Raw genomic sequence first — 13,911 nt, 5'->3', positions numbered from 1 at the left:
CCTAAGCTACTCCCCCAGCCTTTTTTATGTTTTATTTTGAAACAGGATCTCACTAAGTTGTGAAGGGCCTCACTAAATTATTGAAACTGTCCTCAAACCTGCTCTCCTTCTGTCTCAGCCTCCCAAGTACTGGAATTACTGGCGGGTGCCACCACTTCCGGCTCATACACATTGTAGACAGGGGTTTTTCCCTGAAGGCCACATCAGAAGCTTTATTGTGTTCATGTGTATTTCAAATCACCAAGAGAGAGGATGGGGTGTGATGTTTCCCAGGGTCATGACTGGTGTGACACAGAACACCATCTGAGAGAAGCTGGGATGGAAGGTAAAGAGGCAGATGGCAGTGCAGGCACATGCCTGGAGTCTGGAGCTAGGGGGCAGGGGAAAGAATTTGGATCCAATGAACAGTGTTTGGCGTTGAGGCCATCCCAACCACATGGATGCAGCGTGTTTAAGGGGATCGTGAGGGACTCCTGGGCTGCACTGTGAACAGGACAGACAGAGGAGAGGTTGAGCAGATGGGCAGGCTGGCTCAAGGGGGTCTGCGCTCAGCCAAAGCAGTGGAGAGTCGCTGATGGGTTTAGAGCAGGAAACGCAGCTTCTGGAAGGCGCTAGATTGGGGTGATGATTGAGGAGGCTGGTACATGCCTGAGCTAATATATTAAAGTAGAGCAGGAGAAGTGAGGTTGAAGAGAAGGGGCCAGATGTGAGAAACTTTGAGGACAAAGAAGAGACAGGACTTGGTGACTAATAGATCTAGGGGGAGAGATTAAAGGCAAGAACCATTGCCAGGCATCTGGTATGTGCAAATGTTGGGACCTTCACCAGGGTAGAAGGCATAGAAGGGACAAGTTTGAAAGATGAGATATTCAGTTTTCATGATTTTAGTTAGATGTGGCAGGAACCCAATTCAGGCTGGTTTAAGGGGAAAAATAGGCATTATGACTGGGGTGTAGCTCAGTGGTAGAGCACTTGCCTCACATGTGTGAGGCCCGTGATTCCATCTTCAGCACCACAAAAACAAAAACAAGATAATCAGATCATGTCACTAAAAGACATAGGGACTATTTCAGGCATGACCAGATTTACGTAGTGAATGATGCCTCAGGATTACTTACGAAATGGCTGGATCTAGGTGTTGAAATGATATTTCAGGAATCGCTCTGTCTTTATCTCTGGGTTTTGCTTTCTTCTGAGTTGGCTTCATTTTTAAGAATGCCTTTCTCAAGCCAGGCATGATGGCTCATGTTTTGTAATCCCAGTACTTGGGAAGCTGAGACAGGAGGATTGCACGTTTGAAGCCAGCCTCAGAAGCTTAGTGAGGTTCTCAGCAACTTAGTGAGACCCTGTTTCCAAATAAAATATAAAATAAGGCTGGGGATGTAGCCCAGAGATAGAAGGCCCCTGGGTTCCATTCCGAGTACCCCCCCCACACACACACACACTTACAAATGCCCTTCCCAACTGGTGGCAAGATGATCCCAGCAACTCAAAGATCACATTTCACCAGTGTAGCAAACCCAATAATAATTAGAGCCAAAGACTTGGAGAAGGCTCTCTCTGGTGTGAGTTGAGCCCATACCCATCTCTGAACCATTCATTGTGGCCAAGAGGATGTGGTTCTGACTGGCTAGGCTTGAGCCCGATGCCCATCAGTCCTTGGGAAGCACATGGACTGAAAAGCAGGGTGGTTCTTCTAGGAAACACTGGAGTTCTGCTGTGAGAATGGGCAGTGCGCAGGCAAAAACAACAGCTCTCTACCACACGTGTGTGTAAGGGGAAGAAGGCTGGAGGAGGAGCACGTAGATGCAGCAGAGGGTGGTGTTTGGAGCAGAGTGGACACAGAGGACCTCAGTATGTGCCCGGGGTGGAGGAGACACTGGGTGTAGCATGGGTGGTAATGTGACTAAAAAGGTTAAGATGGCTGGACGTGGTGGCATACGCTTGTAATCCCCGCGCCTGGGATGCGGAGACAGGAGGATCGCACAGGTTTGAAGCCAGCCGCGCTGGCTTCAGAGACCCTGTTTCCAAAAATAAAAAGTATAAAATAGGTCTGGGAGTGTAGCCTGGAGGTAGAAGGGCTTCTAGGAACCCCAGTACCACCAAAAGAAAAAAAAAAAAGTTAAGATGAAGGCAGAGGAACTAAGCACTGGATTCAGTGCCAGAAGGGGACCTGATGTCTCTTCCTCTTAATTCACCTGCCTGTAGTCCTCTTCTCTGACATGCCCCTCTGTGGCTCTGTCTCGCGCCTCTTCCTCTCATGAACTGTGTTGAGCAGGGTTGGGGATTGGGCCTCTGGGTCTGGGTAGTGGAGAAGGATCAGGCAGTTCTAAGCATTCAGATCCTCTCTGGGGCCAGGGCAGTCCCCTGGTGGGTGGGACGGGAGAGAAGGCAGAGGGTCCCTGACTCTGTGGTCTCTTCCCTGCCTCTTGCAGTGTGTCAGATCCTGCCCAAGGGGGTCGTGTCTGTCCTGGGGCCCTCCTCTAGCCCAGCATCTGCCTCCACCGTGAGCCATATCTGTGGGGAGAAGGAGGTGAGGTGGGGAGCGCGGGGTGGTGAGGGGCGGGGGCAGCAGGATGGAAGCGAAAGCCCCTTCTCTGTCCAGATCCCCCACATCAAGGTGGGTCCTGAGGAGACGCCCCGCCTTCAGTATCTTCGCTTCGCATCTGTCAGCCTGTACCCCAGTAACGAGGACGTCAGCCTGGCGGTCTCCCGAATCCTCAAGTCCTTCAACTACCCCTCGGCCAGCCTCATCTGCGCCAAGGCTGAGTGTGAGGGAGGAGGACAGGCTGCTTGCTTTCTGTCCCCCAACGTCCCTTCCCATACAGTTGTTCAGTGCCCCCAGGGAAAAGCCCTGGGGACCTGGGTACTAGGCTGTCCTAGTCCCCATTATCCCTTCCTCCCTCAGGAACCATGGCCTCTGGTTCCACAGGCCCTTCCTGCCCTAATGAGACTTCTCTGGTCCCAGCTGGTCACTGAGCACCTGCTCTTGGCCACCCTCTGCTAGGCCCGGGGGTTGGCAGCAAGCAGCATTCGGTGTGGTCTCTGCCTGCGCAGGACTTCAGCTCTAGGGGAGGCCTCAGGCTGTTGAACTGTTGGGACGCAGAGCAGTGGATGGGCTTCCAGGAAGTGTGTGGCACCTCTGGGAGGGTCCTAACCTATCTGGGAAGTTTAGAGCCTATGCCCTGAGAAGGGGACACGGAAGCTGAACCTGGAGGCCATAGGCCATGGTGTGTGTGTGTGTGTGTGTGTGTGTGTGTGTGTGTGTGTAAGAGCAGGTGTGTTTTTGAGCAGAGCAGGAAAGGGCAGGCCAAGGGAACAAGCCAGGTTTGTGTTGTAGGCAGAGGGTGGTCTGCAGAGGGATAGCAATGTGGCAGGGGGACCAGTGATGGGCAGGGTTTGGGCTCAGGTGGTAGCAGTCAGGAAGGAGAGCCTAGACGATTAAGGAAGAGAGTGGAGGACGGAGGAGAAGGGCAGGGTCATGGTGACACCAGGCTTGTGTGGAGTGCGGGAAAACCTTGAGAGGCACATAATGGGTGAAATGTGTCTTGGAGACATCGTGTGAGGTATCTGGTAGGCCAGTGGTTTGTGGTTGCAGAGAGGGGGCCATACTTCGAGACCTCTGGAAGAAATTCCTCTTTCCAGAGGTGTTGGCTGAGCATCTGCTATGTGCCAGGTGTTGTTGGCGTCAGGGAGAGAGCAGCGAGCGAGGCAGACTAGAATCGCTGTCCTTGTCCAACCTCCATTTCGATGAGAGAGTTAGGCAATAAACTGTAAACCAGTGCCTTCTGTGGTTGGATGGCGTGAGCTCCGTGGAGCTGTGGCAGTGGGTGAGAAGGATCGGGGCTCCAGAGGGGCCTCTGAGCCATCTCATCTGAGGAGGGAGGTAGGGCTATGGAGACCCGAGGGCCTGGGGAGAGGGTTCTGTGTAGAGGAAAGAGCCAAGGACAGAGCGCAACCATGGCGTGTGCAGCCAGAGCCGAGTGCACTGCGTGTGTGCTGGGCGAGGGGGCCTCAGAGCCTTCAGCGAGCTTGGCATCAGTGGACACCTCTGTTTATATTATTCTGGATGCCAGGCAGGGAACAGACTCAGGAGCGAGTGTGGCCATTGTCAGAGGCAAGAGATGACAGTAGCTTGGGTCAGGGTTGTGACAGTGGAATGGTGGATAGATTCTAATATGCCCTGAAGGTCAAGCCTAGGCAGGTTGGGTGTGGGTGAGGAAGATGGAGGAAGCCAGGCTCACGTCATGGGTTCTGGCCTGAGTGACTTGTCAGGCTGCAGTTGCTGTTTTCCCAGAATGGGAGACATGGTTTGGGCAAGATGACACATGTTGAGTTCTGAGATGTTAGACATCCCACTGAAGGTTTAGGAAGGGGGCAGGAACAGGAGGCCGGAGATCGAGGGTGGGGTTTTGGCTGGGATTTTACTTTAGGGGCACATGGGCATTGGGTCTTTGAGCCAGCGCCCCAATGGCCCTGGCTATGCTGGAGATAGTGGCGCCATCTCCTTGGCACACCCTCCAGTTCTCTGCCCAGCTGCTGCATGTTAGGGAGGAGGAAGGAGTGTCCACCCCATGCTGGGCATTTGGGAGGGAGGGCTCTAGGCTGAGGTCTGACCCTCCTGCAGGCCTGCTGCGATTGGAGGAACTGGTGCGTGGCTTCCTCATCTCCAAGGAAACACTGTCAGTGAGGATGCTGGATGACAGCCGGGACCCCACACCGTTGCTCAAGGAGATCCGAGATGACAAAGTGTCCACCATCATCATTGACGCCAACGCGTCCATCTCCCACCTCGTCCTCCGTAAGGTGGGCTCCCTCTTTCTCTTGTTTCCCAAAGAGCTGGAGGCAGAAACTTAGTTACTATGAGCAAGTCGCCCAATGTTCTGGGCCTCGGTGATGGGAAGGGGGATCAAGACCTTAAGTGCAGCTGGTGAGATCATAAAGCATCTCCCAGCCTGGCTGCTCCCTTGTTGTGAGGCCCTGGACAGTCTATTCACCGATCTGCAATGAGGGCAACAGTAGTTTCTGCCTCGGTGGCTTGTGAGGGTGAGTGAGTGCAGAGCAGGGAAAGTGCTTAGCACGGTGCTGGTCCAGGCTAGATGCACCCAGTCATGGCTCCTTAGGACTTTCCTTGAGGTTCTGGGTTGAGGTGTTTCACATCTTCTTTCATTTGGCTCTCACCCCAGCCTGTGGGACTTATGTCACTAGCATTTTGTGAATGAAGAAGTTGGGTTCTGTGGAATAGGACTGTCCAGGGGCACACAGAAGAGTCCAGAGCACTCAGCTCCCCCGTGGGCCTGCATATTCTGTCCACCAGTGACCACACTCATTCATTGTTCATTTGCTTTCCTGTTTTTAATTTTTCTTCATAATCAAATTTGTATGATTTTTCCCCACTTTATTATTATTTTTTAATTAAAACCATATGTCACTGCTGATCATAGCACACAGAAAGACATATGCTTGGGCTCTAGGGGCAGGATGGCTTAGGGAAAAGTTCCAGGCTCCAGAGGCAGCCCATCCTGGGTGGGGATCCTATCCCTCCCATGATGCTATGCTCATGATCACCTCTTTCCACCCTCAGCCTGACACTTACATGTAATCCCCCCAGCTCCTACCGCTCAGGAAATGCAAATTGGTATCCTGTAATGTTACCATTCCCATGGGGGTCAGAACTGGACACTCCTGATACAGAGAGTTTCCAGCCTTTTTCCTGAGATGTGTGAGAAAGGAGACTAAAAAAAAAATGAACCTCAAAGGCCTGGCGTGGTGGCGCACGCCTCTAATCCCAGGACTTGGGAGGCCGAGACAGGAGATTCGCGGGTTCAAGGATAGTCTTAGCAACTTAGCGAAGCCCTCAGCAATTTAGCTGAGACTCTGTTTCAAAACAAAAAATAAAACAGAGCTGTGTATATGGCTTGGAGGTAGAATGCTCCTGGGTTCAATTCCTAGTACCACAGAAAGAAAAGAAGAAGGAGAAGGAGAAGGAGAAGGAGGAGGAGGAGGAGGAGGAGGAGGAGGAGGAGGAGGAGGAAGAGGAAGAGGAGGAGGAGAGCCTTAAGTTTCCAATGGGCTCATTTTTATTGCAGTGCTTTTCTGGCCTCATATATGACTAGGCTGAGCCTTATGAATTAGCAGCCCAAAGGCTTTGGGCAGCATGAGGGTTAAGTTAAAGTCCTTGTCCCTGCCTACCCCATTTCTTCTTCTTCTTTTTTTTTGGTGGTACTGGGGTTGGAACCCAGAGGCTTTTCTACCTCCGGGCTCTACTCTCAGACCTATTTTATATTTTATTTGGAAACAGGGTCTCACTAAGTTGCTGAGAGCCTTACTAAGTAGCTGAGGCTGGCTTTGAACCTGTGCGATCCTCCTGTCTCAGCCTCCCAAGCGCTGGGATTACAAGCGTGCGCCACCACGCCCGGCTGCCTACCCCATTTCTGAGACGTCCCTTTGTCTCCAAAAGGAAGTCTGCTGAGTGCCCTCATGGGAGATAGCAGGCATCTAAGGGTCCTATTCTCTCCACCAAGAAAATTTCTGTTCCCTCTGGGACACTACCCATTGTGGTGGGATGCAAGGGATTCAGGTCTCCCTTTTCCTCCCAGCCTCTCTGTCTTTGGGCATCTCTTACTGTGCTTTCCATTGGGTGTCTTCTTACCAGGCCTGTCTAAATCTTTCTTCCTCCCTTGGGTTCGCCAATTTCTGCCTGTGTACCTCTGCCACTCATGCCACCTCTTGGCCTCTCCTGCCTTCTCCAGGCCTCAGAGCTGGGAATGACCTCAGCGTTTTACAAGTACATCCTCACCACCATGGTGCGTACCCCTGTTCCCCCACCCCCAATTGCCTCCCTCTGTACCTACCCACTTGGAGCCTGCCCCAGGCCTCACCACTTCTTCTTGGTCCCAGGACTTCCCCATCTTGCATCTGGACGGTATCGTGGAGGACTCTTCCAACATCCTGGGCTTCTCCATGTTCAACACCTCCCACCCCTTCTACCCCGAGTTTGTACGCAGCCTCAACATGTCCTGGAGGGAGAACTGTGAAGCCAGCACCTACCCAGGCCCTGCGGTGAGCACACAGACACCAGTTATACTCAGAGACACATTGTACACAGACATTTCCAGGAGCTCCTTTATCAAACCAGAGGGCTTGATCATGCTCAGAGACTTCTGTTGCTCTAGAGGTACACCACGATAAATCGGACCCACATCCTCTTCCATCCTGCCTCCCATGCTGCTCCAGCCACAGTACCCTCTTCAAGGTACCTCTGCAGCTTCAAGAAGATGCACCTCCAGGCCGTGCCACCTGCCCTTTATCTGCTTTCCATGCACTTTCCCACAGAACCAGTGGCTGCCCCTTCTCTGTGTTTTCCTTTGATTATAAGGCTTTCCTTGGTTTTGCTGTTATTAAAATGGGAAATCACACCAGGTGTGGTTGGTGCATGCCTGCAATTCTAGTACTTGGGAGCATGAAACAGAAGGATTGCAGGTTCAAAGCCAGCCTCAGTAATTTAACAAGGCTCTCAGCAACTTACAGAAACCCTGTTTCAGGAACCCAAGTTTCACACCAGCCCTAAGACACATAGTCACACATATACACAGCTAACCCACCCTCGCTCACAGTGTGGTGGCCTGAGTGCATAGAATACTCACTGTGTGCCAGGCGCTGTTTTGAACACTTTTTGAACCTGTTTCCAAATAAAAAATAAAATAGGGCTAGGGGTAGAGCTTGGAGGTAGAAAGCCCAGCACCAAAAATAAATAAGATAAAATAAAATAAAAATAAGAAAATTTTAACCCCTTTCCCTCTGTTCTTTTTCCTCAAAACATTTTTATTTGGTTGTCATGAAGGTCATTCCATATTATACTTACATATAGATAAAGATTTGTAGGTTGTAAGTTCCATGAGGGGGAGCATTTCTGTCCATTTTGTTCACCACGGAATCCCTAGCATCTAAGACATGGTAGGTGCCTGATAATATACACTGAATAAGTACAAACATACAAAAGAGGCTTATTCATGAGCATTGCATTTGTTCACAGATACCCATTCATGTTCCAAGGTACCAGACATTCCTGTGTCCACAAAACTCCATGCAGATGCCCGTATACACTTTGATATGGCAATACAGAGACATCACACACACCAACGTGGATGGAGGCACATTTATATACACTTCTGTGCACACCAGACAACACAGATATCAGCTTCACACCAGCCCAGCTGAGACGCACACTCACACATACACACAGCTACCCACCCTCACTCACAGTGTGGTGGCCTGGGTGCATAGAACACTCCCTGTGTGCCAGGTGCTGTTCTGAACACTTTCGGAGCCTTATCTCTCTTCATTCCCTCGGTAGTGTTGGGAGGTGGAGACTGCTGCTCTCCCCATCTCAAAAGGGCTCAGAGAGGATAGGGACCTGACCATAGAGTTGGTAAATGGCAGAGCTGGGCCTCCAGCTTGAGCCCTCTGCCTCCTAGGCCCAGGATCTGTGCTCTCCTGTCTCCCTCACCCACAGCCATCATGCCTAAAGACTACTGGACACATCCACCTGGCCTATTCTTACAATGTGCCCCAGACACACTCAAGGCAGGGGCAGTGGCTGTCTTCCTCACTTGCACTGGCTACACAGATTCTCAGACACACCTGCCCCTGAAGGAGACATATCTGGCCATCCAGGCAAACTCTGTTGGACATGTGGCCATGCACAACCCCAGAGAGCTTCTCCCACTGAAACGGGGCAACATGTACACCTTCCCATTTTCATTTGTATGTCCCAAGAAAGACACTAGAGCTCCTCCTCTTAACTCACTAGTTCCCCATTCCTGGGATGAGAGGGATTCCCTAAAGGCTTATGGACAGGCCCACCAGGGGCTTCAGGGCTTTATTGCCTGATTGGTGCTTCATTGCCTCTTTCTCCTCCTGCCCCACCTCTGCCTCATCCAGCTGTCGGCTGCCCTGATGTTTGATGCTGTCCATGTGGTGGTGAGTGCCGTCCGAGAGCTGAATCGCAGCCAAGAGATTGGTGTCAAGCCGCTGGCCTGTACATCGGCCAATATTTGGCCCCACGGGACTAGCCTTATGAACTACCTGCGCATGGTGAGCTGGGAGCAGGGGAGAGTGTGACAGGTGGGCAATGGCTGCCTCAAGTTGGGACACTCACTATGTCCACCTTGTGGCCCTCTGCCCACCCTTCTACTTCCGTTCCTGCCCACCCACCACCTCTGGGCTTCCTCTGGGCCTCCTCATTCTTCTGTCTCATCTTTTCATTCCCGGCTGTCCTCTGCTTGTCTGGGTTGCCTGCTTTCTTCATCTTGCTCTTTATCTGCTTCTTTGTGCCATCGCCCCTTGTTTTTTTGGGTGTTATCTCTTTTTGACTGACTGTGATTCTTCCTGGTCCCTCCTCTTCCTTCATTCCAATTTCTGTGGATGTCCTCCCTCCATTGGGCCTTTCCATACATCTCTGGGCCCTGCCACCCCTCCCTCTGCCCCACCTCCCGCCCTGCTAGGTAGAGTATGATGGGCTGACCGGGCGGGTCGAGTTCAACAGCAAAGGGCAGAGGACCAACTACACTTTGCGCATCCTAGAGAAGTCTCGGCAGGGCCACCGCGAGGTGAGCAGGCCCAGGGTGATGCCAGAGCCCTGCTGGAATGCAGGTGGGGGCGGGCCTAGAGGCTGTTGCATAGCTGAGAAGGGCCTTGGCTCACAGTACCCTCTCTGCCCCCAGATAGGGGTGTGGTACTCTAACCGGACGCTGGCCATGAATGCTACCACCTTGGACATCAACCTTTCACAGACGCTGGCCAACAAGACACTGGTGGTCACGACCATCCTGGTGAGTGGCCCTAGAAGGGGGGAAGAGGGACGGTAAGTGAAGGGGTGTAGATGCTGGGCCTTCCCTCAGCAGTGGCCCAGCCTTGTCCTAGTTCCCTCATGAGGTGGAGGGATGTCTCCACTGCTGCAAGGCACAGAGCATAGGTACAGGATGGGACCCACGCAGCCCCAGACTGTGAGCAGGATGTTGCCACCCTAACCACTGCCAGAGAAGGGGAGGACACAAACTCTGCCATGGGAGCCAGGTCTGGCCCTGGATCTTTGCAAATGTCTGGCCCATAATAGGCCCTTGGTCATCATTATCGCTAGAATAGTTGTTTTGTCATACTTGCCAACCCAGTGTATTGACACATGCCAACTTATTTGGTATCCATCTTGATGATATGAAAACTGAAGATCAAAGAGGTGAAGCAACTTGCCCAGAATTACAGAGCAAGTATACAGCATAAGTATACAGTATACAGACTGGAAGTATACATACTGGAAGCCATGCTTCTAAGTAAGGCCCCAGAGGCTTTGAGCTTTGAAGCTCCGCTCCTCTCCATACCTGAGCACCAGCCAAGGCTGTTGGTCGTAGCCCTGGGGCTGCCCCTCTTACACTAGTCAGACTAGAGACAGAGGGGCCTTGGTGTGTCAGTGATTGTCCACTGAGCACTTGCTCTGCACCATCACTGTGCTGAGCTCTTGTGGCATTGGTCTTGGACGCTCACGCTGGCCTATGAGATTGGGTGGAATTCCTCCCTTTTGATAGTAAGAAGACAGTTGCACAGTGAGTCCTTGGTGGAGCTGAGGGTCAGGTTTGGAGCCTGTGACCTCTCTACTGTATCCTTTTGTCTCCTCACGGGTACTATGGCCAGGGAGGGGCTGACACAGGGGCTAGTGAGTAGGGGGCTCCTCCAACAGCTGGACTGGAAGTTGGACATGCCAGGCAGCCACATTCTTCCTAGCAGCCGTGCCCATGGCCTAGTGGCTTTCCTTGTTTAAGGGAGCAGCTTTGCTGCACTGTGAGTGGGACCAGCTAATAGCTATGGATGCTGAGGTCCAGAGAGGGTTTCTAGCCCCATGTGGTGGTACATGCCTGTAAACCCAGTACTTGGGAGGCTAGATGGAAAGTATTGCAGGTTTAAGGCCAGTATATGGAATCTTAAAGAGACCTTCAGAAATCAAATGAGATCCTGTTTCAAATATTTGAAAAAATGGCCTACCAGGTATGTTGGCACACACTTGTAATCCCAGTACTTGGGAGGCTGAGACAGGAAGATCCCAGGTTTGCAGTGAGCCTCCTTAACCTAAGGACACCCTCCACAACTTAGTGAGACCCTATTCCAAAATAAAAAGAATAAACTAGGGCTGGGGATGGAGCTCAGGGGTAGAATACCCCTGGATTCAATCCCTAGCACCAAAAAATTCAAAAACAAAAATTCAAAAATAAAAAAGAATAAAATGCCTTGGGAGTATAGTTCAGAGGTAGAAGTGTCCTGGATTCAATTCTCATTACTAAGACAAACAAAACCTAAAACACAAACAGAGAGGGTTTTCAGAAGGTTCCACTGGATGTCAGAGATCCCATAAATGGTCACAGAGCTGCTTTCTCAGCTCCCAGGAACTCCTCATCTAAAGCAGACCTTGAATCCCCCTGGAGAAGGGCCAGTAAGCCTGCTGCAGAGGGACAGATGGCCTGCAGACGGGAAACCAGACACTTCCTAACAGCCTCACCAAGGGGCCCTGAGTGCTCGGCTGGCAGTGAGCAGTGGGCACCTCTGCTACCCTGTGTGGAGTGTGTGGTCCATCTCTGAACCCTTTTGGAAGCACTGGTGTCCTTGGTGGGGTGCAGGGGGCCGAGGTCAGGGAGAGGATGTCGGGGAGCTGAGCCCTGCTCTGGCCTTTGAGTCTCTTGTTCACACCCCAAGGCCTGAAAGCCAATATTGTTCTTCTTTTCCTGAGGTTCATTTTCCTCTTGATGGATTGGTGCACTAGTTCATTTGGCAAATATTTACCAGAGCTACTGTGTGCCTGTTCTTACACAAATCCTTGAGGCACAGAAATGAGTCACAGGTGCTCTGAACTGGCACTGGGGAAGTGATCCTGGCCTAATGGAGGTGACATGTCTGTGTGCAGTCCCTCCAGCAAAGGGTGGTGAGGGTTCCTAGAGAGAGGAGGGACTGGTGCAGCTCTAGAAACCTGAAGAAGGCTTCACAGAAGAGGTGACATTGGAAGGGGTTTTAAAAGTCCTGTAGGAAGCCAGGTATGGTGACATATGTATGCTTGTAATCCCAGCATTTGGGAGGCTGAGACAGGAGGATCATGGTTCACGAAGAGCCTCAGTTACTTAGTGAGGTCCTTTGCAACTCAGTGAGACCCTGTTGCAAAAAATAAAGAATAAAAAATAGGGCTGGGGATGTAGCTCGGAGGTAGAATGCTCCTGGGTTCCATGCCCAGTACCACAAATATAAAAAAAAAAAAAAAAAAAAAAATGCCCTGTAGGAGTGTAATAGAGAACATCCTGGGCAGGAGCAGGGTCTTTAGGATGTTGGCCAGCATTGAGGAGAATATTGGCCAGTGTGGATAGCCATACGTACGCCATTCATTAGCCAGCATTTTCTTTCTTTTTTCCTCTCCTTTTCTTTTTTTTAGTATTGTGCTGGGATTGAATCTTGGGACTCACACATGCTAGGGAAGTGCTGTCACTGAGCCACACCCTCAGTGTTCACCAACATTTTTATTTATTTATTTATTTTGGGGGCACTGGGGTTGGAACCCAGGGGCATTCTACCTCCGAGCTACACCCTCAGCCCTACTTTTTATTCTTTATTTTGAAACAGGGTCTCACTGAGTTGCAAAGGACCTCACTAAGTAGCTGAGATCCACAAACGTGGATCCTCCTGTCTCAGCCTCCCCAACACTGGGATTACAAGTGTGCTCCACTGCGACCAGCCCAACATTTTCTTTTTTCTTTTTTTTTCCAGTACCAGGGATAGAACCCAGGGCATTCTACCTCTGATAGAACCCAGGGGCATTCTACCTCCGAGCCATACCCCCAGCCCTATTTTTTGGTCTTTTAATTTTATTTTTTATTTATTTATTTATTTATTTTTGGTAGTACTGGGGTTCCTGGAAGCCCTTCTACCTCCGGGCTACACTCCCAGACCTATTTTTTACATTTTCATTTTGGAAACAGTGTCTCCTAAGCCAGCGTGCGCGGCTGGCTTCGAACCTGCGCGATCCTCCTGTCTCTGCCTCCCAAGTGCGGGGATTACAGGCGTGCGCCACCACGTCTGGCTGGCCTTTTTATTTTTGAAACAGGGTCTCATTGAGTTGCGAAGGGCCTCGCTAAGTAGCTGAGGCTGTCACGGACCGCGATCCTCTGGTCTCTGCCTCCTGAATGCCGGGATTACAAGTGTGTGCCACCACACCCAGCTTCCAGCCCAGCATTTTCTAACATGGTTTCTGGATAGGACATGTGTCAGGCACTTGGAGATTCAAATGTGTGATACTGGGGGCCTGGGCAAGACAAGTCAGGATTTGTCTCATTCCCCACTCTGGGCTTGGAACAGTGCCTGGCACCTAGCAAGCATGGAGGGGTCTGAGTCATGATGGATAGGCATGGTCTATGAAGCTGTGAGGCCACAGCGGGTCTCTGAAGGCCATTTGTGCTTACTCTGTAATTACTCTGAAGAGTGTGCTGGGAAGGAAGGGGCGGGGCCAGCTTCTGACATCACTGGGGAGAGCTCCTAAGCCTGTGAGGGAGCTGTTAGAGAAAGAGATGGAGGTGGAGAGTGGGCAGGTCCCATGTGGATGTTAAGAAGCCGTGCAAGCCAGTCGTGGTGGCACCTCCAAGTAGGGAGACACTAAGATAGGAGGATTGAAGGTTCAAGGACAGCTTCAGCAACCTAGCAAGACCCTGTTTTCAAACAACAAATAAAAGGTGGTTGGGGTGTGGCTCAGAGGTAGAATGCCTCTGGATTCCATCTCCAGTACCATGGTGGGGAGGAGGAGCAGTGCAGAGAGGTAGCTGATGGCTGGAGGAGCAGCAGAGGCAGATGTGATGGTATGAAGGCTGGAGCTGCCCCCACAGTGTG

At 51.4% G+C, this 13,911-nt stretch overlaps 1 protein-coding gene across 1 annotated transcript in view; it reads left to right on the top strand.

Moving 5' to 3' along the window:
• Positions 1-13,911, top strand: part of GRIK5 (glutamate ionotropic receptor kainate type subunit 5) — a gene marked incomplete at both ends in the record, with an annotated part of 71,834 nt that overhangs the window by 1,094 nt on the left and 56,829 nt on the right. The window contains 8 exons of the mRNA XM_080703090.1: positions 2,436-2,533; positions 2,606-2,771; positions 4,628-4,806; positions 6,753-6,806; positions 6,901-7,062; positions 8,944-9,096; positions 9,507-9,611; positions 9,726-9,833. Of these exons, the coding sequence (XP_080559216.1) occupies positions 2,436-2,533; positions 2,606-2,771; positions 4,628-4,806; positions 6,753-6,806; positions 6,901-7,062; positions 8,944-9,096; positions 9,507-9,611; positions 9,726-9,833 (1,025 nt within the window). The remainder of the gene's footprint in view (positions 1-2,435; positions 2,534-2,605; positions 2,772-4,627; positions 4,807-6,752; positions 6,807-6,900; positions 7,063-8,943; positions 9,097-9,506; positions 9,612-9,725; positions 9,834-13,911) is intronic.

The sequence above is a fragment of the Muscardinus avellanarius genome, assembly GCF_963383645.1.
Source record: "Muscardinus avellanarius genome assembly, chromosome: 10".
Classification (NCBI taxonomy): Eukaryota; Metazoa; Chordata; class Mammalia; order Rodentia; family Gliridae; genus Muscardinus; species Muscardinus avellanarius.
This window is presented reverse-complemented; position numbering and strand designations above follow the sequence as displayed.